Consider the following 23,919-nt stretch of genomic DNA (forward strand, 5'->3'; position numbering starts at 1 on the left):
GCTTTGAACACTGCTTCTGATCTCAGGCTAGCTCAGATGTTTTTACATGGCATTCCTTTGGGCCCAGAAAGCGAAGTTCAGTGAACTTACCAATTAAAAGAAGTAGAGATTTCTTTAAGAATTTCACACTGTCTCTTCTAAGGCATACTCCAGAACCCTAAAACTAAAAGAAGCTGTAAATTGAAAAGATTTAAAAAATAATTTAAAAAACCCCCAAACCAAAACCAAAACACAACCCAAAATTAAAGGTTGTTCAACTGCAATGACTGCTGCCGTTTTCCTTCTGCTAGTGTTGTTATTACTTTTCTTTCTTTTAAGTTTCCTCCTTTTAATGCTTCAGTTTACCTTTGTTTCCTCATTTTTAGGTTGGTGATCTGGATCGTTGTGATCTATACTTAGCTTTAATTCCGGAGATGGTGAATTTGTGCTTGCAAGTCAGCTGGAAGAAAGTACCATCTATCCAGAATTTCATTTCATCCCTGACAAATGCCTCTATTCGTAATCTTCAGGAGAGAAATTGTGAAGAGGTAATTTAACATTACTTACAAGAGTAAATATTAATATAAAATAAACCAGTAAATATTAATGAAAATAAATATTTTATTTGTAATGCTTATATAATATTTAGATATATAAATAATTATATAAACATATGATAAATATAACTTAATGTACAAGTATTTGATAAATACATTTTATTATACATATTAATATAACTGTATGTAATATAAAATGATAAAAAGGTTTTGTGTAAATATGTATGTGTATATATTCCCTAATGCATATGTGTCTTTAGTTGGCAGTGTAACGTTAATGTAAAATATTTGTAGCTAAGATTTTTGGTACTCCTGTTTTCTTATATTTTTCAGAAGTCTACATAGCTAAAGTAAAACTTGAGTTGTAATAATGGACTGTGTGTACTCAAAAGCTTTCTTCCTCAAATACAAACCAATCTTGCCAAGGAAGTTACTGTTAAATGAAAATGTTTTTTGTATTAATGATCTGTTGAATTTCCAAGCTGGAACATACAGAGAAAAAGAAAGTCCAGAACGCAGCATTGCTTTGGCTTTTTCATACAGTTTATGTTCATTGTCCCATAGTTGTATGTGTTAAGCTAGTGTATCTGAAATAGATATATTTTCAAAAGGTAAAGAAACATTCAGAACTTCTATAACAGGAGGACATTTAAATTAAGATTTGTTGGGCAATATAATCTTTGATATATTCTGGGTATATTGATTCTGGATTGAATTGTTGATCAAGAACAGTTAATAACACATTACACAAGATTGTAAGTACAAAAGAATGTAAGTATTTGATTTGCTAGGTTTACTTTTTCTAAGGAAACGAAGAGCAAGACTTAATTTTTTTTCCTTTGGTTGTGTGAATTATGTGCTTATTCCAGTTGTTTCAAAGTAAACACTTTCTGATTCAAACAGCGTTCGCTGGGGGCTTCTACCAACTTACTTTGAATTCAGTGAAATTACATTGTCATAATGATTTCTTCAATTACATGTATAGTACATCTTCAATTTAAGAAGAAAAAATGCTGTCTAGTTACAGATGAGAAAAATCTCTTCTGTGCTCTCGGCAGGTGAAAGTAACTTGAAGATATTTGAATAACATTGAGCTTTTAATACTATTGGGGAACTATATACTTACTGACTTTTTTTGTTGAGACTTTTTCTTTCATGCCTCTTTGAATATATGCATTTATCACACAAAATAATCATAGTAGCTGTAGTGACCTCGTAGCCTCTTGGAGCAGTTAGCATGTGGTATTCTGAATTTCCGCTATCTTGTTGCACTGGTTTTCTGACTGCATGCACCCGCATCTTTTCACAAATTGCTATTCAGCAATATATATAAACTACTACCTGGCAAAATAGAAGTGTTACATCATAGTTCAGCTAGGTGCCTACACTTAATTCACGTGCCTGAATCTGTAAGATTTATACTTTTTTCAATGCTTGCAGCTTGTGATTGATTGCACTGACCCAGCCAAGCAGAGCTGTGTTATGCATAGGGTAGGAAAATAAGGAAGTAGAAGGTTGCAGAGTTGCTACCTTATGATGTCTGAGGTAATACAAATAGGAGGATTATTGAATGTTCAGTAGATTATTTGATTGTATTGAAGAAGTCAGTGCATGTTTGTTCATGTATGATTTGGTTTTAATTAGGAGCCGAAGCTTAAAGAACAAATTAAAAAGGTAGCTAGCATGGCTTCACTTACAGCAGTTTGTGAGATAATGGATCGGAAACCTGAAGTGTGCCTTGAATCTCTGCCTTCTGTGGATGCTCTGAAGAGATTTATTTCCTTTTCTCAATTCAATGAAGTATTAAAGAAGCCATCTTATATTGAAGAAAATAGTAGGTAAGTCTATGCTATAGCTTCAGTAATTCTCCAGAATAAATTCGATTAGTGTGGAGCAGTGATTAAGATGCTGGCATTTCCTGTTCTTTTCTTTGATAACTTTTTGCTAAGATAAAAATGAAGAATTCTGAACACAAATTATTAATTCAGTTGCTCTTTTATCTTAACATTCAGGTTTTGGAACATTAAAGCAGCTGTAATTGATGAGAGCAAATGTTATTTTGCTCAGTCCTCTAGTGCTGTGAAGCCAGAGCTAGCTTTGAACATTGCTTATTCTTATGCCAGCTTAAATATATATACACTGCACAAAGCCATAGAATGTATGCAAGCAAGTTTATATGGAAATTATTTACTTGGGGAAGGGAAGCCCAGAGCAAGCCTGAGGGCCAAAAGACAAATATTTGAGTAACAAAAAAAGGCAGCCAGCATATAGTGATGTTTCCACTGAATACTCTCCCAGATATTTATGACTAAAGAGACTACTTGAGCCCAGAACTGATTTTTCTCTGTTTAAAAAGCTTTTATTTGTCAATTTCTCTTCCATGGACTTGTCCAGTCTCCCCTTGAACCTGTATAAAATTTTAACATCTTGAAGAAGTATAGTGAGTTTGTACAGTTAAGATATTCCTGGTGGAGTAGGAATGTGCAGGATAAATTAATACAATATATATTAAGAATAATATTCTTCTTACAGCTCAGGCGAAGAAGCAACATCTCAAGGATGGGGGAAAATTGTTGCACGTTATATTCATGACCAGTGGATTTGCCTTCGTTTCATTTTAAATTCGTTTCCAACACTGGCTCAAGAGTATGAAGAAACTTCAGAAATGTCATTATCTACAGTTGAAAGGTCTAGAAAAATTCTACAATCTGCATTAGAAGCCCTAACTATTCTTCCTTCAGACCAAGTTTTACCTGTGTTTGACTGCATGAAGGTCCTTGTTCCCAAGGTAAAAGATAAAACAACTGCATGATATTAATAGTTTTGGGAGTGTTTTTTGTCAAATGTAACACTTTGTTCTTCTCTTTATTTTCAGCTTCTGGACTCATCGGAGTCTCTCTGCATAGAAGCATTTGATTTGGCTTGGAAAATTATATCTTCTTTGAGCAACACACAGTTAATATTTTGGTCCAATCTAAAAGCTTTTGTTCAGTTCCTTTTTGACAGTGAGGTTCTAGCTGTTGCTGCAAGTGCAAAGGGTCAAGCATATGCCAAAATAAAAGAGGTCAGTTTTAAGCATTCTTTTTTGGGAAGAGAACATAAATTTTATTTAGATCTAAAAATGCATTTTACTTTTTATTTTCCTTTCAGTTATTGTGAATTTTTCATTTTCAAAAAGGTACTAGTTTGAGAGTGATAAGACAAAAGATCTGAGAATTAGATCGAAGATAAACAAATGAATTGTTTGTTCTTGTAACACAGAAAATTAAAAGTACTGTTTCTTTGATTTTTAGACTGTTCAGTATCTTCTGCATACAGTGAAATGGGTTTTTTTGGTATTTTATTTTTACATTATGTACTACTTCTTCTTGAATATCTTGTTCAGGATTTGCCACCTGAACTGTCACAAACTATTAATATTCTGGAAAAATTATGCCTTTTTCTAACAGTTTAGTCTTTATGAAAATACTTTCTTAAATGAAAAGTTAGAACCATTCAAAACTTCTGTAGATACTATTGAGTAAGCCAACTTTAATTGCTTCGTCAGAGGCTTTTTTGTCTCTCAGGGTCCAGGTGTAGAAAACATAATTATAGTTACCTTAGTGTTTAATATAATACTGCATGGTGGAGTTGCCTCCATAGTTACGAAGAGAAAAAATTAGTTTTTACTCTTTTTTTGTAAGATGTAGGCAGCTTCCTGTACTCCAAAAGTTCTTGCATATGTCATGGTGTTCTTTTTTCATTTTAGATCACTAGAACTGTATTCAGTACTGGGTACTGGGATTTTGTTTCATCTTGGCTTTATACACTGAAAAGTTGTTTACTATTTCTTTTCTAAATAATCTTACTTGGGTTTTTCTTTTTTCCCCTCTGAGCGTCATTAAATGTTTGTGCAGAACAGTCCACAATGACAGCAAGACTTTTACCAGAGTAGTAATACATTATATATTAATTACAAGTATATATGTATGCTTAGACTTATGGTCTCATGGGCTGCTTTGCACTTACTCAAAAATCATACTGGGAGGGGTTGCAGTTTTGCTTTAAAGTCACCGTAAGTAGCTCTGTCCAGGTGTCACACTCATAACTGTAAATAATAGCAAATGGCTCAGCTGTATTTTCAGCCCAGACACTTCAAAATGGTTTTTAATATAGAAAAATGGACAATTCCTAGCCATGTAAAGCTGCTGTGATATCTCCATATTAGCTTTAAGTATCTTAAAATATATTCCCATTTATTTTCTTTGTTCTTTCTGAAAATTTGCTTCAAATTAAGTTACTGTCATCTATTTTAAACAGTAGATAACACTTTGCATTTGTAGTCTTTATGTGGACCCAAGCCAGAATAAGATACATGTGCAAAGATGGTAAAATACCTCTTCAGCTCTAGGAATCGGTTAGCTTTTTCTTTTAATGGGTATCTATAATGGATAATTGTATGCTCAGTGTTGTAGTAACTGATAAACTTTTTCTTTGATCTTAAAATTTGTTTAAATTCTTATAATTACTGTCTTAACTTCATTGTTAGTATTTTAAGTATTATGTAAGGTGTATTTTGCCAATGTTGAGTAATGAGTCTGTGTGACAGCTGTCCCATTGTCTGCAGTGGGACATACCATGACAGCAGGCATCAAGGAGCTAATGAAGGTCTCCTATACTCAACAAAGGGCATCTGGTCAAGCCACCTTCTGCCCCCTCATAAGAAAATGAAGATAAAAGTTCCCAAGCAAGTGCCTGCTTACATATATTCTTATCCCACTCCTCGTCAGTCTCTGTTGCCACTGACCCCTTATGCAATGGCTATATAGTTTAAGCTAAAGAAAAAATGAAACCACCTGATACTGATTTGTCACAGAAGCATAATTTTAATTTTGTCTACCACAGTGTACTCTGTCTTTTTAATAATAGTTAGAGGGATGGAACAAAGGGGTATTTTTGAGCCAAAAAAGGGAATATTGCTATGGTAAAATCCAGAAGGGCTTCCGCAGAGGTGCTCAGAGCACTGTGTTCTTAGGCTTCATTTCTTCTGCTGCACTTTTCCTTTTCCTTTGCGATTATTCAAATGTTTGTTGTGCTAGAACTTAAATTTCTTTTGTGTGTGCTGGACTCTTACTATGTTAATGAAACAATTGAACAACATTCCAAGATTGAGAAATGCACATCATGCTGCTTCCTTACAGATGAAACACAATAGTTCAATTTTGGAATTATTAGGAAAGTTACAATGCCTGTCTTTGTACTAAAAGAAAAGTTTGAATTCTTTGTAAAAAGACCAAATATTTCTAGGGTGTTCGTTTTTTTTTTCAGAAAGGTGTTTCTTCAGAGCACACCTCAATATTTTTATTTAAGCTCTTCATGAGCTACTTGATACTTTAATCCTTACCAATTCAGAACAACTTTCTCTATAAAAATGGAGTTACTGTCAAAGAATTGTCACATTATCAAACGTATCATTTCAGACCGGGGAAGAGAAGAAGCTTTGTCTTGTTAGAGCTGTCACACTTTCTGGAAAACCATTCTCATGGACAGCGCTAACTGATGTTGTTTAAAGAGGAATTTATAAAAACCCCACCTGTTCATTCTGAATCTCCCTGTCCTCTCCCAAATGCTTGCAATTTCTTACAAAAAATTTAGTTTGTAACTGAAGTTTACTCTTGCACTTAGCCTAATGAAGAGACTAAGAAAGGAAAATTTTGGGGCCATTTTTCTTGTTTTGTTTTATTTTTCTACTTTTGGAGAAGTTCTAGATAGCGGTTTCATATATCTTAAATGTCATCCAACAAAATGTAAATGGTACAAAGACATATTTCCACTAACTCAGATACGAACTTCAACATGAATGTAAACCTCATTAAAGAAGGGGATTAGTGATATGGCTACCCTGTGGAAGAAATTTTGTTTAATGTTTATTTTTTTTTTTTCCTAAATCGATAAGGAACGATTTAAAAACACCAGGTTTGTACTCATGAAGTAAGCCCAGGTGCATTTTTTTCCAGTTATCAGGAGATTCAGGTGAAGCATCTGGTGTTGTATTTGTTTAAGCAAAGGTCAGTTCTAGCTTTTGTTAACATAAGCATGTACTGGGCCATTCACCAGCCCTTATAATCAGGGAATTGTAAATGGGTTGAAGACAGCATTAACCTGAGCAGAGATAGGATGCAGAAGATGATCAGACTTGATAAAATAGATATCACTGCAATATTATTCTAATAATTCTAGCACTTCTGAAAACTAGATTTCCAGTCTGTTATTTCTTTTTCTTTTCAGATAATTTTCAAGCTCATAGATATGTCCACTACAAAGACTGGAGTCTTCAATGTAGTCCTTAGTCATTGTTGTCGATCTTGGATATTTTCCACTGTTGATGAGAGAAGTGCCTTGTCTAATACTTTCTTAAATGCTGGAAATTATTGTGAACTTATCACTGAGGCTTGTGTCTTTGGAACTGTATTTAGGAGAGATCAAAGGTACAAAAAAAATCTTTGTGATTATATTTGTTATAATTGTGTGCTTTGTTTTCTTTTAAACTGAGATAACTGTTGAAAACTGTTTTTGTGTGCTATTCTGCTAATTTTCTTGCTTTGTCTTATTTCATCTGTGAAGACTTATTCAGGATGTGCATGCCTTCATAGAAAATCTTGGAGAAAAATGTGCAGCAAATGTTGTTACAGAAAGGTAATGATTTTGAGGATACATCTTACAATATTTGGTGTGAATTGTGTCTTCATTATGATTGATGCTACAATAGGAAAGATGGTGGTTTTGAAGTCGGCTTCTTACCATAGAATATCTTGAGTTGGAAGGGACCCATAAGGAGTATATTCATAACCTTTTAAAATATTGGTAAAAGGAATATCATTATATTCATGATTCAAATACAAAATGTAGAAAAATACTAAGTATTTTCAGGAAGATATATCCCACTTGTTAACTCAGATGGAACTGAAATAACTACTTCCTTATTGTTTTACTTCATAAAAGTAATACTTTTTAGGATGCAGAACTGTTATGTACCTTATCGTTGTAGGGCAGAGTTGGAGCTTGGCTTTCTAACATTGGTTATGGGTCTTTTTAGCTTGCGTACTGGCAATAGGCTCAGCCTCCAGTTTTTGAAAGAGACACTGGCTACTGGATTATTGAACTTTTCTTGTAGTTTTACTCCCACCTTTACTCAGTGGAAGAAAGTCAGAGAAACAGTTCTAACATAGTGTTTGGAGAATTGTTAGTAGCAGATAAAACCTGAGCTTTTAAAAAAAAAAAAAAAATCTGCTGCCAAAGTTCACTATTCCTGTATTTGCTCCCAAAAGCTACTTGTTTTTTAAATGTCTGGTTGTGGCAGTCTGCAACTATGCAGGGTATAAAAGGCATGTAATCTCTGTGGCTGATGTAGAAGTTTTGAGTAGTTTCATTCTTTCAGGCTGAAGTCACACATCAGGCTTTGTTACCTGTAATGTCATTAATTCTGCTCATGGTATTAATTAATCCAGGTTTCCCCGCGTAACTAATAGAAATCAAGCATTGTTTTGGACTAGAACATTTGACCAAAACTGTAAGCATAAATTAGTTGTTCTAAGATTACAGTGTATGGGCACAGAACTTCAAAAACTTTTTATGATACAGCTGTTTCTGTAGGAAATTATTTTAAGCACTTAGATGCTATTGAAGACCTGTAGATAGAAGCAGAGGCAGGTTATCTGGAACTCACTACTTTTCTTTATCAGCAATGATGAACAGACTTCATAAAATTCTGGTTCTGGGTATTTGCATATTGTCTCACTACAGACACCTTGATGGCTGTATGTTCAAGATGATGTTTGGTGCTTTTTTTAAAATTCAGGAATTATATTTATGTCTGAACAAGTAGAATTTGATTTTTGTTTTTTAATTAATATTTTACAGTGCAAATCGAGATGATCACTACGTTCGGGTTTGTGCTATTAAATTTCTGTGCTTGCTGGATGGATCAAATATCTTGCATAAGACATTTATGGAAGACATTTTCATCAAACTACTTGATAAAGTAAATTTCATTTCTCATGGTATAAAAATGTAATGTTAGTACAATTACTAAAATGCAAAGTATTTACAGTTGACAGAATGTATTTACAGTTGTTTGTATAGCCTGTCTGGATTTGCCTAGTTTTTTGGTTATGAGACAGAAGTCAGTCAGTTCAGCCAAACCAACATAGTAAAAAATGTCGTTCGGGTTTATTTCTCTCTTTTTTAGTGGATTTTCTGACTTCACGGAACATAATCCAAATTGTAATAATTGTTCCATTAAGAATCTTCCTTTAGGCTGCATTTTGAAGCACCGCATTTCACTTTAACAATTGCAGACTGACTACCCTTTGAATTGAGAGTGCTATTTTCCCCTTAGAAGACCTTTATAAATAGAATTAATGGAGAAAGTTGGGGTCTGATTTTCATTTATATCTTATCTGCTTATGTATTGGTAGTAGTGTAAAGTCACTGCTAAACTACTGCAGCTGCTATTAAGACATCACTCATGCATTCTGGTACTACAGAATTCTGCTTTTGTCTGAAGAACAAGAAATGGGTGGTCCTTCACTCCTGTCAATTAACTACTGGAGAAAAATGGATAATATTTGTGTTGTCAGATGGACCAAGTGTGAAAAGTGAGCTTTAAAAGTGATTTCCTTACTTGCTTAAATATGAAGCTTAAACATGTAAAAATAAAGCGTATTTGCATTTTAATATTAAATATTAACTTGGATCACCAAATTATTTTATTTTTTAAAAGTTAAGGAAATAGTTTTGAGTGCCATGTATTTTGAAGGCCAAAACAGCATACATAGGGAAAAGAATCTAAGCTATATGGCAACATGAATTTCAAGCTTCATTTATTTAATCTATTTTCTTTCACATAAAACATCTTGCTGCAGAATATCAATTTCTATATCAATTAGAGCTGTGGTTACAAGCTGATCTTATTGATAGCATGACTAAACCTGGTTTTTGAAAGTATAAAACTAAACACTGAAGTAGAAATGTTTTCATTTATATACTTATCTCTTCAGGATCATTAGTTCTTATATAACTAAATGACAGCTTGAGTCTTCCTGCTCCATTTTATGTAGTACTATTTTAATTGTTCGCATACAGTAGATGCTGTAAATTCTTCAACTTTCTGCTGTTTGAAGAGTCTTAATGCCTAACATTTTTTGTGCTCATAAGTAAAAATACTAAGTGGAATTGTATTTTTTTTTCTACTTACTCATCTTCTCATGGACAAGCTTCAAAATTTAATTCTAAATAAATGAAATTAATATATTTTTTCCTAACTCTATATTTAATGCTGATACTAGCTGGGCAGTAGATACTGCTTTCTCAGTACAGTAAAGTATATTTCCATGTATTCAATTTTAAAGGAAGAATAGGTAATAAACCTTTTGATCTGCTTTTAGGATGAACTGGTATCCAGATCTAGAACACGCTATTATGCAAACTCTTTACAGCATAGAATTAAAAACCGGGTATGGCAGACACTTTTAGTTCTTCTTCCGAAGCTTAACCAGGTATTGCTCTTCACTATGTATTTTTAAATAAATAGATACCTGCTTTCAAGAATAATTTGGTGTCATGCAAACTGCATATGTTAAACTACAGCAGTGTATGAAAGGCATGTAATCTCTGTGGCTGATGTAGAAGTTTTGTGTAGTTTCATTCTTTCAGGCTGAAGTCACAGATTTGTGATACATTTCTAGAGGTCACTGAAAACTGGTTCTTGGATTTGTGAATTAGAGGAGACTAGATTGTTCCTATTAAAGCTAGCTAAGACTCTGTACTGACTATCTGATTTAAAGCTTTTCATTTAGTAAAAATGTTGCTATTTTATAAACGCTCAGAAGATTGAGAAATTTGTTTCATCTAATGCTTCTTCATAATAAAATATTTGAAAAGTATAATATGGAAATTAGATGGTTCTAAAATGTTTTCATTTGAATATTAAAAATATTTCTAGTATCATAAAGCTGAGAATGTTCTTTTACTTAGAATTTTTTTCTTCACAGAAATAATATACTAAATGATTATTTGATTTTGTTTTCTCAGAATTTTTTGTGTGGAAGCCTTGACAAAGTTTTTCAGGCTGGATTTGGTAACAATCAGGCATCTGTGAAATACTTTATAGAATGGATTGTTATCTTGAGTCTACATAAATACCCCCAATTCCTTAATAAATTCTGGGATTGCTTTTGCTATGTAAGTAAGAACTTTGGCATTCACTTGAAGAGTTATTTGAACAAAGAGGGTACAGTTTGTCTTTCCATACCTCATTTTCTGTGTATTCCAGTTTTCCTTTAGAAGCAAGTAGGTTGTTGAGCCAATTTAACTTGGAAGTGAGTCTGAACTATAGCCTGAGACATTTAGAAATTTGTGATATAGAAGTATCTGAAGACAAGTGAATTCCTCCGGTTGAGAGATTTCCATTTATAATGTACTATTCTGGGCAGGGTAGAGCTGGCATAGTGGGTCAGAGTACTCTCTGCAGTTGCCAATGTAAGAGCCATCGGGAACACATGGATGCCCTAGATTCTGAGTTTGGGAACATACCACAAAGTCACCTGTGGCTTCAACACACAGCTTTTGTCATCTGCATCTTGTTTGTCAGTGGGAACGTGACTTGTGTAACACACATTTGGTTTGCAGCTTTTAATACATGACTTCTCTCGTAGTGGAGTTCTGTAATGTGGTTCCAAAACTGGAGGCAGCGTTTGAATTATGGTACCCAAAAGTTATGAAAGGGTTGGCTGAGAAGTGACTTACTAGCATTTCATTTTTGTCTTGGATTCTTCTTTAAGTAATTACCTGTAAGAGCTGACCTGTAAAAATAGTAATTGTGTGTACTGATATCCTTGAACTTACAAGCATTGTACGTTTGGGCTGAGTAGAAAACGTACATAGTTGCCTCTCCTCAGTGTATAGGAAGACATTACTACATTACTTGCAGTGGTGCCTCTGCTGAAGCTCACCACTCATAGTAGTTAAATGTAGATGACTTCTTGTTTATCAAATAGTCTAGTTGCTACTGTAGCATTTTTAAAAGCCAAACAGTAGGACAAGAATTAAAATTAAATAAAAAAATTGGAAAACTGTATACATAGATTTTTTGCCCCAAACCAGGCAGGCTTTTAATAGTGCTCTGAGACAACTTTGCTTGCTAGTGATGCATGCTGTGGTTTTGCGGACTTTTGTGGGGTTTTTTGTGGTTGGTTTTTTTTTTTTCTGCACAGGGGAAAAAATTTTCTCTTGGTTTACCATTTATACTTCTTAAGTGAATAAAGATACCTTGTCTTGCCTCTCTGAACAGTTGAAAAGTGCTGTAAGGGATGTAGCCTTTTCCTATTTCAGAGTTCCTTCCAAGAGCTCAGGTAGTTGGAATTGCTGTCATCTTAGTAGATGATAATCTATTGGATCAAAGCGATCTCATGCTGATAACAAATGTACTGAATCACAGTGGGCCCATTCAAACAAACAGAACAAGCAGAAAACATGTAGATTTATGAAAAAGGAATGCAGATTGTATTTTCAGAGGCTATCCTGGAAAACATTGACTCTGAAAAGGATTTTCAGGATCTTACTCAAAAATAAGATGAACTTGAGCACCCAGTGTAATGCTGTGGCAGAATGATTGAATAGGAGCTGTATCTGTAAACAGAAGTGGTGAACAGAAGTGTGGAAACTCATTTCTTCCAGTACAGAATGTGTTGAGCTGATGCCAGGCTGTTCATTCTGCTTCTGATACCCATGTTTGTGATGACATGGAAAAGTGAGAGCACTGTAAAGAATCCCCAAGGTTTTTACTGGGTGTAGGGTTTTTCAGGGGTGGGGAGAGAATGCAGAGAATTTGGGTTGAATTTTAGCTCGTTTACACTGCTGTATACTTTGTTCTGATCGATATGTTAGTAAAAAGCAAATAACATGCTAGGAAAAGTGAAATCTTAGTATGAACTTGGTGTGTTAGCAAATTTTGCTGTGGAAACACATAGAGGTTTGTATTGATACTATTGCATCTGCAGAACGTGGTGTGAAAACTTCTAGGGTATAAAAATGTTTTAGATGCATATTTCTTGTTACATTCTCTTTTGCTTTAGGATGAAGAAAAGCTTAAAACAAGCATCTGCACCTTTTTATCAGTATTATCACACTTTGACATCGTTCTTCAAAATACCTCAGAGAAAGTAAGTTTGACTAAAAGTGTTCATTCTTTATTCACTTGCACTGTATATGGATTTCTACAATAAAACCCATTTTTGTAGTCTGTTTGCAAAACTTTTTAATACACTTCCTACTAAGGTATCGAAAAGGTTATGGAAAACACTAACTCTTCCTGTCACCTCTGTAACATGCTGAATTAATGAAAATTAGCTAAATGGCATATGTTCTGGATACATAGGGCCTGATTACCTGTGAGTTTTTTCTAGAATAGCTACTCCAGTTTTAACTGAACATGTGGATGCACCTGGGTTTCTTTTCCTTGCTGCTCTTGTTTAATCTGAATGAAATTGGGCAGAGATAACCTGGAAGAAGGTGATCTTTCTGTGGAATAATAACCTTTAAATATGGAGTACTTTGGCAGTAGCTAGTCCATATTACATTTATAATTCTTTATTTGAAATTCTCAATTTTTTAAATTGAACTTTAAAATAGAGGATGGAATACAGTCAGATATTACATTAAATCAACTACTTCATATCTGTAGCAATCCAGGCATTTGCTGATATTTTTTAGTGTTTGCATACATTTGCAAGATCAGCTTTCTAAGTGCTAAAAAAGTCAGCTTTATAAGTGGTAGTAAATAGAGGTTTCTGTGTATGCAGAATAATAATTTTTAAAGCAAATTAACACATTTTCAAAACGCAAGTGGGGCTGTAGTGCCCTAGTGAAAAGGAAGAAAGGAAATCAGGACCATGTTCTGAAGCCTGTATTTGCACATATACGTACTGTTAAAGCTTTGGACTTTCTGAAAGTCTATTTTTTGAGGAAGCCACTGTTTCTTGGGCCACTCTTACTTTTCTACTTCTGAACGATATGTTAAGACTTAAATGAAAGAAACTTCTTTATCTTCATTTTTTTTTAGAAGCCAGCTTTGAAGAAAGCCCTCATAGTTGTTCTACAGTGGTGTTTCAATCATAATTTCAGTGTTCGACTTTATGCATTAGTCGCCCTTAAAAAAATTTGGGGTATGTGTAGAATGTTACATGTGGAAGAATTTGAAGCTCTGACACCAGTTATTGAATCTAGCCTTCAACAAGTGGAAAACATGCACGGCACAGGGTTAGTAACACTCTTCTGAGCCATTTGCAGCAAGTCTAATTTTCTAATAGCAGTTGATAATTTTTGTGGGGCTTTATGGGTGTTTCAACTCTGTTCAAAAAGAAACCAAAACTTGGAAGTTGAAATCTAATTATCAGCAAAGAAAATGAAGTGATAATTCAGTGTAGTGTTACAGTCTGAAAGCGCAAGAGGAAAAAATCAAGGCATGTTTGAACAGTGCTCATAATTTAGAGGTGGGGTAAAAAAAGACAGTCAGGAGTACTTAATTTTCTTACCTGTTGGGTTTTGAGGCAGTAAAATTCATTTTTCCAAACTACCTGATGCGAGTAAATTCTCAAATATAAAAATCCAAAATGTTTTCGGTGTTAATATTTGAAAAAACTTCTGTGGGAGAAAAATGGATAGGGAAATTACTTTTACGTGATTATTAAATGAGCTTTACAGAAATGGATTTTTTGCTTATTGACTTGGAAATAAAACAAATCAGTTAAATTTTGTACTATGTGTGTTTGTTTTTTTAGCTGGTTTTAGGAGTTAATTAAAATTACTTAGAATTTCTGACTGTTGTCAGCCAACAAACTTGGGACTGCTGCTGACAGGCTTTTTTTTTTTTTTTTGAGAACCTTAGTATTCATTTCCCTGATCAGTGTTGCTATGAAATCATCCAAGTTGGCCTTTCAAGACATGGGATAGAACAAAGCAGGAGAGAGAGGAGTCTGCCTTTTTTTTTATTGACAGCTAAAAGTTGTCACTGAACCACAGGCTAGTATTCAGTTTCCTTCAGAGGCCTAGATACTCTTTCTTGTAAATACAATCAGGTTGCCTTATTCCAATTTGACAATTTAAAAAAAAAACAAAAACAGTACGTTGCCTTTTTTGTGCATCTTGCATTACTTTCTGCAATTGCAGGAATGCTAGAAGGAACTGGCAGCGAATCCAAGATCACTTCTTCTTTGCAACATTTCATCCACTTGAGGATTATAATTTAGAGGTAAATCCGAGACTGTTGCTGATCATTGTATTTCTGTAGTTTTACAACTATATTTTCATCTTTCTTTGTATGTTCTAATGTAGGATGAATAATGATGAACTATTATTCATTTAAAACTCTGAAAAATTACTTCATCTAAATTGTGATGGATTTTAGACTAAGATTGCAGCTTAATTCTCTAATTAACTACTGTGTTGAAAACCTAGGTCAATTAGGAGGAGATTTGTGTAGTGAATGTGCCCATCTGTGTGGGAGTTATTCAGGTTTTATATGCATGGCTAATAAGAACATCTACTTAATCGTGTGTAGTTTGTTAGGATTTTTGAGACATCTCCTGTTCTTACAAGTAACTTGAGGTTGCTTAACTAAATTGTTGTTTGATGTGAATGGGATACAGATTTATAACTTCTAGAGCATATTTTTCAGCTATCCTTTTTGCTGTAACTTAACTAACAGCTGAATAAACACTGAGTGAAGAAAGGCAAAAATAAGGGTGCAAATAAAAAAGAGAGAGGAACTAAGCAAGAAAATACAAGATAAATATGAGAAAGGGTACATGTGTTCTGGCACAAACAGTGCCACCTTTCAGAGAAGGAATTTTTTTCTTTAACTGATGTTCTGTGAAATATTTTTGTGAACACTTAAATATGATAGATACCACTTAGTAAAATTCAGAAGTAACAATCCTGAACAAGAGAAAAAAACCCCAACAAACTAAGGCTAATACTTGCTAAGTATTTAAATGTATTCAAGGTGCATCTTCACCTTCATCTTGAGGGTGCATTGAGATAAACAAAATGTCTGGGCTTTAAACTCTTCATCTTATTCAGCCTTTCCCTTGGGGCATGTGTTTGTTCCTCCTTGATAAATTGTGGTTAGCTGTATGGGTAGTACTGAGTTGGATTTTATCACTAGATTTTAATGCTTTTGACTATGCTCCTTTTGACGTTAAATCAATCCACATTCTTTACTAAAAGTTCGTGAGAGCGTCTGAAAGCTCTTTAGTGTTACATGTAAAACACTTTCACAAGACCTCTGTGCTGAGAAGCAGAGCATTAATTCTTTGGTATTCTAGAATTTCAGAACAGTAATCAGTGCAGTCCTTAAAAAAGGTCTAATCAGAGGGAGAAAGAGACTAGGCTTACGAAAGTTTGGGATAGCACTATATTAAAGTGATGAATATTGAGAGATTTATTTATCAAGTACCAAGAAAAACAAGTATTAAAATCATGGAATGCTAGATAAGACATGTGCGATAATAAATTAATCTCTGGTAGTTTGATCTGTTTTGCTTTAGTGGTGCTCTGCTAATAACACTGTGTTACCCTGCAGACAATATTTTACACTCTTCCCCGCCTTTCGGAACTTGCTGAAGATGAATGGATCTCACTGTCTAAATTTGACAGATTCACCGACGTTCCTTTTCCACCAGCATTTCAGTGGTATCATTCTCGAACGGAACTTCGTGATCTGAAACCAAGTGACTGGTCTCAGCAAGACATGGGTAAAATATAGTTAATCTGTATTAAATATAATTACTTGTATGTAGTAGCTGCATACATCTGTATTCAATCTGATCTCTGTGTTTTTCAGATGAAGTAGACTTGTATCTATGTAAGCAGAGTATATACCATAAAATAAGTGGATGACCAGTGGTGTCTGCACTATTACCATTTAGATAATCTCCTTTACTGAAGCAGTAGTTTCACTACCTCTTGCATATCCATATGACTACTACTTGTTTTTATAGGTGCAAATTCAGCTGAAACAGATAGCCAGACAGAATGGACTGATGTTCAGAAAAAGATAATACCCTGGAAAAACAGTACTCCTAGTTTAGACCTGGAAATGGTACTTCAGGATCGTGCTGCTAAACTCGGTAAATCAAACAGCAGACTGATTGTGGTGGCTTCACTTATCGATAAGCCTACCAATTTAGGAGGTAAGGTGGATCACAAATTTTTAAACTTTTATTTTGAACCTTAGAGCCCACTTGGATAATAGAAATTAATTTCATCTGATGTTGATAATTAGAAAATTATTTAAGTACTGCTCAGAGAAATAGATCATTATCCTGAAAAAAACTGGTAACCAAAAGAAATACTACCTGCTTCACAAGAAGGGGTCTTCTCTAGTTACATTTTAAGAAAAAAAAGTACTTACACATAGCATGCATTAGTTCAATACAACTTTGCTGTAAATCATGCTTAGTTTCTTACTGTTTCTATATTCTTTGTTACAGCTGAGTTTTTCAACTGTTTAGGCACTTAAAGGAAATAATTTGCTTTTACATTTTTTCTAGAACTGTTAAAACCAAATCTTGTAGACCTACTAGTTTATCATGACTGTTGGACAGGAAAGTACCTGTTCCTGATTAAGTACTCTTTCAAAAAGTTGTGCAAGCTGTGATACAATAAATCCTGCAAATACTTTATTGCATTGTGCTTGCTCTTGTCAGCAGTTTAAATAACTGCAGTGAGGCTGTTAATGAAAAATAAGCCCACAAGCTGGTGCTGTCTGCATTGAAATGCTGTAATGTGTCATTCTCAAGCCTTTCATTTAACAGGTACTGGATTTAAAGCTTAAGCACATATGTGTGTGTGTCCATCCCTGCCAAGGCTTGTACACTAACCCATTACTTTGTGTACAATTATTATATAGAAGCACATTGTCAGACATAGTGCTTTTCTAATTTTTATCTTTCTGCTAAGTTACAATTTTTGTTTTCTTTTTCTGATAAATTATATGGAACAAGGTGTGTCTAGGAATAGAAGCAGCACCTGAAACCGATTAAAAATAGGGGACTGAAGTAACCACTTCTTTCAGATTCTTTGTCCTTTTTCACTTGCTAAAATATTCTCGCTTGGTGTTTATTTTCTACACAAAAATCACTTCTTCTGTTCTTAGGTTTGTGTCGTACAAGTGAAATATTTGGGGCATCTGCACTCGTTGTTGGCAGTCTTCATTATATACAGGATAAGCAGTTTCAGCATCTTAGTGTTTCTGCAGAGCAGTGGCTCCCCCTTGTTGAGGTGAATGGAAACATTTTAATAGCTAAAAAGTATACTGTACATCTTCAGTTCATCAGATAATTATTTCAGTGTTTTTTTTTTAATCTTGCAAAAATTAATTGTTTATTGAACAGAATCTCGCACTGTTATCTGAGATTTAATCTTGAGTATTTTGGTATAAACTTTGGGCCAACCTCATAAAGAATTTTAAAAATACTTTTTTATTGCTGTGATAAACTGATTATGTGAGCTGTCATTGTTACATCTTACTCTGCTTTATAGTGGTGCATTGGAATTTAATGTTTATTTATAAAAGACAACACTTCATTTATCTTTCTTGGTCCATTGCTTTTGGTAACTTCACGGGGATAATTTTTGAGTTTGCCTGAAGCTAACTTGTGCCAAGGTTTTAGAACCTATCTAGCTTATAAAAATGAGAGTTTCAACCTGTATGTTTAGTATTTGGTAGAATTTGTGATATTTTATAATAATCAGTTTTTCAAGATCAGCTTTAAGTCATCTGAAAAAATCAGTGCAAATTTTTCTTTTTCCCCACAGTGTTTATTTTCAGCCTATTAAGATTTTTCTTCAGAACAAGATAGCTGTAGTGTGTTTTGCCTAAAACAGAATGCTGATGGACACGTGCTGTCGTGCCTCATCTCTGTACAGCAGTGTACTGATGATGGAGCTTCTGTTGGATGAAGAAATTGGCATTTAATACAGATAAGCAGTTTAGAAAGTAGGATGAAGACAAGTAAGAAATTCTTCACTGCAAGCTGTCACAAGTTGTAATGCAGGCATGTAGGGCAACTCAGCTTCAGTACTGGCTGTTGCATTGTTCTGGGAAGGAATGCCAGGTTAAATAATAGCTATGCACCTTGTCCCTATGCAAGACTGATTCTTTTACATTCAGGTGTAAGGCTTCTAGCTGTCAGAAGCATAGAAAAGCCTTTGTTCATTGTATTCATGGAGTGCATTTTTGTGGCATTACTTAACCTTTTGTGCTGTTGCTAAAGAGGTTTTAAAATGTTAAGCTATGTATACGGACAGAGTCTTTGGGGATAAAAGTCATTAATCTCAAAAGCTGTGCAAGTAAATTGATTTTTACAGTAACTTCAGACGTTTACAAATGGTAAGATTTAAATATTTGTATCTTTCTCTCTACTGATGGACAGGTGAAGCCATTTCAGCTTGTTGATTATTTACAGCAGAAAAAAACAGAAGGCTACACTATTATTGGTGTGGAGCAGACAGCTAAAAGTTTTGATCTTACAGAATATTGCTTCCCAGAGAAGTCACTGTTATTGCTGGGGTAAGAACACAGACTTTTTTGTAAATCTACCTCTTGCAGTCCATCTCTTCTACTAGTCAGCGTTCAGTCGTATGAAAACCAAGTCACACTGGTAAAGGTGGATTTAGAATGGGAAGTGATTATGAAAACATCAGAGCTTGGCTCTCTGTGTTAAGGAGCGGGGGGTTTGATATCTACTCCTGAATGATCCTTTTCCTCGTACTTAACCTATCCATACACTATAACCCCTCTTTTTATGGGTGAAGGTAGCAACAGCATGGATTGCAGTTTTGCAGGTGTGATAAAGACACCATCTGTTTGCTTTAGTAATATGGGGCCCTGTATGTGTAGGCTGTGGTGAGCTCATCAAGGAGGGCTGCCTGTTGTTTGCCCTGCTTAACTTGGTGAGGAGGACTGGAGCAGAACGGGAGCATACGTAGTGGGAGATGCTTTAAATATTAAGGATGAGGCACAGGACGAAGTAGTAAGTTTTTGCAGTACAAGCAGAGGCTGGGATGACTTCAGAGAAAAACCATAACCAGTTCCTATAATCAGGCAAGCCTGATGTGACAAAGGGGAGGCTGCTTCAAGAAATGTAGAGGAAAGTGCCTACAAGTCAGAAAGCTAGTGGAACTGCAGGGCCATTGAGACCAGGAGGAAGGCCCTGCCTATCCTTTTAGGACAAAGCAGGCAGAAATACCTGCTTTTCAAACCTTTTTGTATGTACCTTGTCTTCAGAATGTAGTTCTTATAATCACTTTGTTCTCTTCTAGTTAAAAGCATAGTTTAAATTACTGATTAACCTTTGGTATCTTCTGGTGTGCTCGTTCTGAAAAGGTGAAACGTTTCCAGTTCAAGGCTTCTATCAGTCTTGATGTTCCCTCATATGAAGACCTCACTGAATGTGAAGTGGGCAGTTGAGCTTCCCTGCTGTGCCAGCAGCTTCATGCCCTGGTCATTCAATCTATAGCTGTTTATTTTGCTGTATATGGATAGTTTCAAAATAAAGGCAAAGATGGAGTCCTTGTTTTGGGTGTTCAGCTGTTGCTGGACCAGTGAATTAAAGTGCTCTAACAGTTTTCCTACATCAAAGCTTAGTCAGGTCTCCCATGTTTTCTTTATAATGTGTTACTACTTTTAAAAAAATTTCTTGTCCTCATCAGTTATATCAAGGGCAGATGCATCATTTGTGAAATGGTGTTTGGATGCTGTTGTGACTTTTGCATCTTCATTCTGGAACACCTGTCTCTTCTCAGATACAAGTTACTGTTTCTTCTTTACTAGAAATGAACATGAAGGAATCCCAGCGAACCTGATTCACCACCTGGATGTCTGTGTGGAAATCCCTCAGCAGGGTATTATTCGATCACTCAACGTTCATGTAAGTGGAGCTCTGCTGATTTGGGAGTACACAAGGCAACAAGTGATCAAGCAAAAACAACAAAAATAACTGCCAAGAGTTTTGTGCCTTATAGTACAGTTGGGTGACTTCCTATGGTGCTACAACATGAAATTCTGAATAGATGTGATACAAACTCAGGGTGAATGAGGATTCTTAAGTTTTGCATGTTTTGTTCTCTGTAGTGTTCAGACTTTTAAATGCCTTAATACTTTACCTCCTTAAATAAAACTGTTGCATTGAAATAAATACTATTTATATTGCACGTGGTGTGTGATTTTTCTGTTAGAACATACAGCATAGTGTACCGTGAACAATCCCAACCTCAAAACATAAGATTTTTACTGCAGTTACTTCAATTGTGATGATCATGCTTAAAATTGAAGTGGTGCCTTCCTATAATAACAATCAAAACTTATTGTAGCCAAAGCATTTAATGCTGTATCTAGATATACTACATTATAAAATTTTTGCAAGGTAAATTCACTTACATTATTACATTAAATGCTGCCCTTTGTTTAAATGCCTTCCACAGTCAAGTTTATTAACCCTGCTGTAAACAGTCTGTATCTTTAAATGGAGTTGCATCAGTAAGATAATCAAAAACACTCAATTATGTAAAAGGCCATAATGTGAGAATCATGATTGATAAATGCCATACTTCCCGCAGAGATACTGATTGAAAACTGTTACTGCTACTGCAAAAATTCCTACTGCTTATAAAAAATGAACATATTCAAAATATGTAAATTACATCAAATGCACAGGATGCATTAGGTCTTTTAATGCCTGCTGTTTTATTTAACTGATGTCTGACTGCCTTAAACTGTATTTTAAAATATTCTGAAATACTTTGTAAATGACAAATACAAATTACATTATACCACCAGCCCCTTTTGCCAAAGAGGGGATGTTAGACTGGAGGTGGGGTTTTTTTAAGGCACAGCTGGTTCACTTACTGAAAAGTTTTATTGTTCTCTTTAGAATACATACATTGCACTATTAAATAATCATTTATTCCTGTGAAACAATTTGACTAATTATACATTCAAAACCTTAGATTTGTGAACAGCCCTGCACCACATTTCTTTAACTTACACGCATAAAAAAGCTGTTGATGACAATCTTCTTTTCAGCAGACACATGAGACCTTGCAACAAGAACAGCAGCCTGCATTTCAGGGAGACAGTCATGTTACCAGTTCTTGAGCTCAAGCAGCTTCTGTTGCTTTCTCATGCTTCTTCCTTTCATAGTTATTCTCCCTAGACTTATTCTGAAAGCAGAGTACCTAAGACTTTCCAGCATCTTCTGGAGGATGATACCCTTCTGTTTCAAGCTTTCTTTTATATTTTAAAAAGTCTCTTCTTCTATCAAAGTGTTTAACCTGTTTAAAAAGAGAAAAGATGTTCATCAGAAGGAACCAGCAGAAGGGGCTTTGGGTGCATCACAAGACTAAGGAATAAACAGTCTTTGATTACTGAATTTAAGGAGGATTTTAACTAATACACTAGTTAGGAGTTTCACATACTGTTGAAGTGTTACTACAGTTGGGCTGGGGTGGGTGTGGTTTTTTGTGTTTTGAGGGTGGTTTTATCATTTTGAAAGTGAATTCCAGTTTCCTGTCATAACCACTTCCATGATGTCCATGGACACCTAATAGAAGTTTATCACTTTACTGTTTTCACTGGTATGAGCAGAGATTATTGGTAATACAAAGATAAATCCAGCAGCTTTTCTATGGTGTCACAGACTGTGTAACCTCTGAATTCATTGCCTAGAGCCACTGATGTGCATGGTACAAAGCACTGGCAGGTGAAACCACCATTGCTAGAGAGGACATATAGCAGAACTGCAAAGTGTAAATCAGTGCAGCAACTGTGAATGTACTTGTTTTAACTGACTTCAGTCTACTGGCTCCAAACTGTTCAGCCCCTCAGGCACTAACGTTACTAAAGAGCAATGCCTATTAAAAAAGTTAAGAATTATAGCTTGAGCTTAGGAAACTAAAAAGTACAACATGAGTTACATGTAAGTAGATGGTTCACTGTGAAATTATACTGTAAGAAGTGTATTTTTATGCAACAAGAAGGTATCAGATGCCAGTCTTAAGATGCCACGCAACTGCAAGCCCTGCGTGTCACCTCCCTTCCCTATCAGACTTTATTCTTCAGTAACTGTAATTTCTGTGCACTTTAAAAGCTTCTGAGTATCTTCCAGAAGTTTTTTTTCAAAATTAAACAATAAGCCTATATGCTTGTATAGCTGAACATCTATCTTGAAGTTTGAGATTGTATTTTTATTTTCCCTAATACTATGTATATTATAATACTGTCCATAGTTCCCGGGCCAGTCCACGGTCTGCTCAGGAGTTTTAATTTCCCGGCAAGACCTGGTGCAGACCAAGTTACATTTCCCAAGCATAAGACCGCACGCGTTCTGCAACCCGAGGTGAGCGTAACGACCTGTCGAAGCTGTTACAAACGTGCAAAGAAACGCCCCGTTCGTTTAGTAGGACCGCGGGAGAGGAGGCCGAGCCCCGGGAGAGGAGGCCGAGCCCCGGGCAGCTGCTCACCCACTGTTGCGGGCACCGGGACTCGAAGGACAGCCGCAGCTTCTCGCACTTGGAGGCGTCGTCCGCGTGCCGATCCAAGCACTGCCAGAACTCGTCCCGGGCCCCCCAGCAGGCCTTCCTCTCCTCCATCGTCGGCGCCGACATCTTCGCTACCGACCTGAACGCAAACAGTGGTTTTTCCAGCGCGTCCCGGCGCCGGCTGCAAGCCCTCGCCGCTTCCTCGGCGGGACCCGACACCGCCCTGCCCGCAGTCCCAAGGCACCGGGGGAAGGCCCCGGGCCGCGCACCGCACCCACTCACCCGCCGGACCCGGCCCGGCCTCCCGCGGCGAAGGTCGCGGCCCCGGAAGCGGTACCGCGCCGGAGGGGGGCGGTGCGCCGCTTCGGCTAGTGCGCATGCGCGGCCCCGGCAGGGATTGGCGCGCGGGACCGTGGTCGCCATGGGGGCGGAGCGCGATGGGGTTCCCCGCGGGCCGGTCCTGGTCCCCGTCCCCGCTGTCCTTCTGTCCGCAGGCCCTCCCGGGGTGCCTTTCCCGGCTGTGGCCTCTCGGCCGGAGGAGGGAGGGTTAACAGCCTCTAGAGCCTTGGTGTCGACGGCTGGCGCGCAGCTGTGTGCGCCTCACAAAAAAAACCCGCTCCGGAAAGGTTTCTCGTGAGGGACTCTGTCGCTAAGTCAAGCTGATAATAAAATCAAGGAAGAGGAACTGGTTTTACCCAGTGGAAGAAAAATTCAGCCGTAGCGAGGGTGATAATACCCTAAACCTGGGGGCCGGCCGGGTGGGCCCCGGTGAGCCCAGCCTAGCGGCCACAGGCGGCACGAAGCC

General features: G+C 36.2%; 2 protein-coding genes across 2 annotated transcripts in view; one reads left to right on the plus strand and one right to left on the minus strand.

The window, feature by feature from the left end:
- TARBP1 (tRNA guanosine 2 -O-methyltransferase TARBP1) overlaps positions 1-20,789 on the plus strand; it is a 39,454-nt gene extending 18,665 nt beyond the window's left edge. Inside the window, exons 14-30 of the mRNA XM_074818454.1 lie at positions 366-527; positions 2,181-2,374; positions 3,069-3,324; positions 3,412-3,600; positions 6,804-7,003; positions 7,140-7,211; positions 8,436-8,556; positions 9,962-10,072; positions 10,608-10,757; positions 12,650-12,736; positions 13,636-13,832; positions 14,742-14,823; positions 16,156-16,327; positions 16,574-16,765; positions 17,731-17,855; positions 19,010-19,146; positions 20,410-20,789. Coding sequence (XP_074674555.1) covers positions 366-527; positions 2,181-2,374; positions 3,069-3,324; positions 3,412-3,600; positions 6,804-7,003; positions 7,140-7,211; positions 8,436-8,556; positions 9,962-10,072; positions 10,608-10,757; positions 12,650-12,736; positions 13,636-13,832; positions 14,742-14,823; positions 16,156-16,327; positions 16,574-16,765; positions 17,731-17,855; positions 19,010-19,146; positions 20,410-20,575 — 2,613 coding nt within the window. The 3' untranslated portion in view covers positions 20,576-20,789. The remainder of the gene's footprint in view (positions 1-365; positions 528-2,180; positions 2,375-3,068; positions 3,325-3,411; positions 3,601-6,803; positions 7,004-7,139; positions 7,212-8,435; positions 8,557-9,961; positions 10,073-10,607; positions 10,758-12,649; positions 12,737-13,635; positions 13,833-14,741; positions 14,824-16,155; positions 16,328-16,573; positions 16,766-17,730; positions 17,856-19,009; positions 19,147-20,409) is intronic.
- A 508-nt stretch (positions 20,790-21,297) lies between these two features.
- COA6 (cytochrome c oxidase assembly factor 6) lies at positions 21,298-23,465 on the minus strand. Its single transcript, XM_074818456.1, has 3 exons — positions 23,397-23,465; positions 23,097-23,253; positions 21,298-21,908 (listed from the first exon to the last, which is right to left on the minus strand). The coding sequence occupies exons 2-3, from the start codon at positions 23,238-23,240 to the stop codon at positions 21,813-21,815; spliced, it is 240 nt and encodes a 79-aa protein (XP_074674557.1). The 5' UTR covers positions 23,241-23,253; positions 23,397-23,465; the 3' UTR covers positions 21,298-21,812.
- Between the last annotated feature and the right edge of the window lie 454 nt (positions 23,466-23,919).

The sequence above is a fragment of the Strix aluco genome, chromosome 3 (genome assembly GCF_031877795.1).
Source record: "Strix aluco isolate bStrAlu1 chromosome 3, bStrAlu1.hap1, whole genome shotgun sequence".
Lineage (NCBI taxonomy): Eukaryota > Metazoa > Chordata > Aves > Strigiformes > Strigidae > Strix > Strix aluco.

Coding starts and splice junctions, on each gene's coding strand:
- COA6 (XM_074818456.1), bottom strand. CDS start 23,240: ATGTCGGCGCCGACGATGGAGGAGAGGAAGGCCTGCTGGGGGGCCCGG. Junction 21,909..23,096: donor CCCGGTGCCCGCAACAGTGG/GTGAGCAGCTGC, acceptor CTTTTTAAACAG/GTTAAACACTTTGATAGAAG.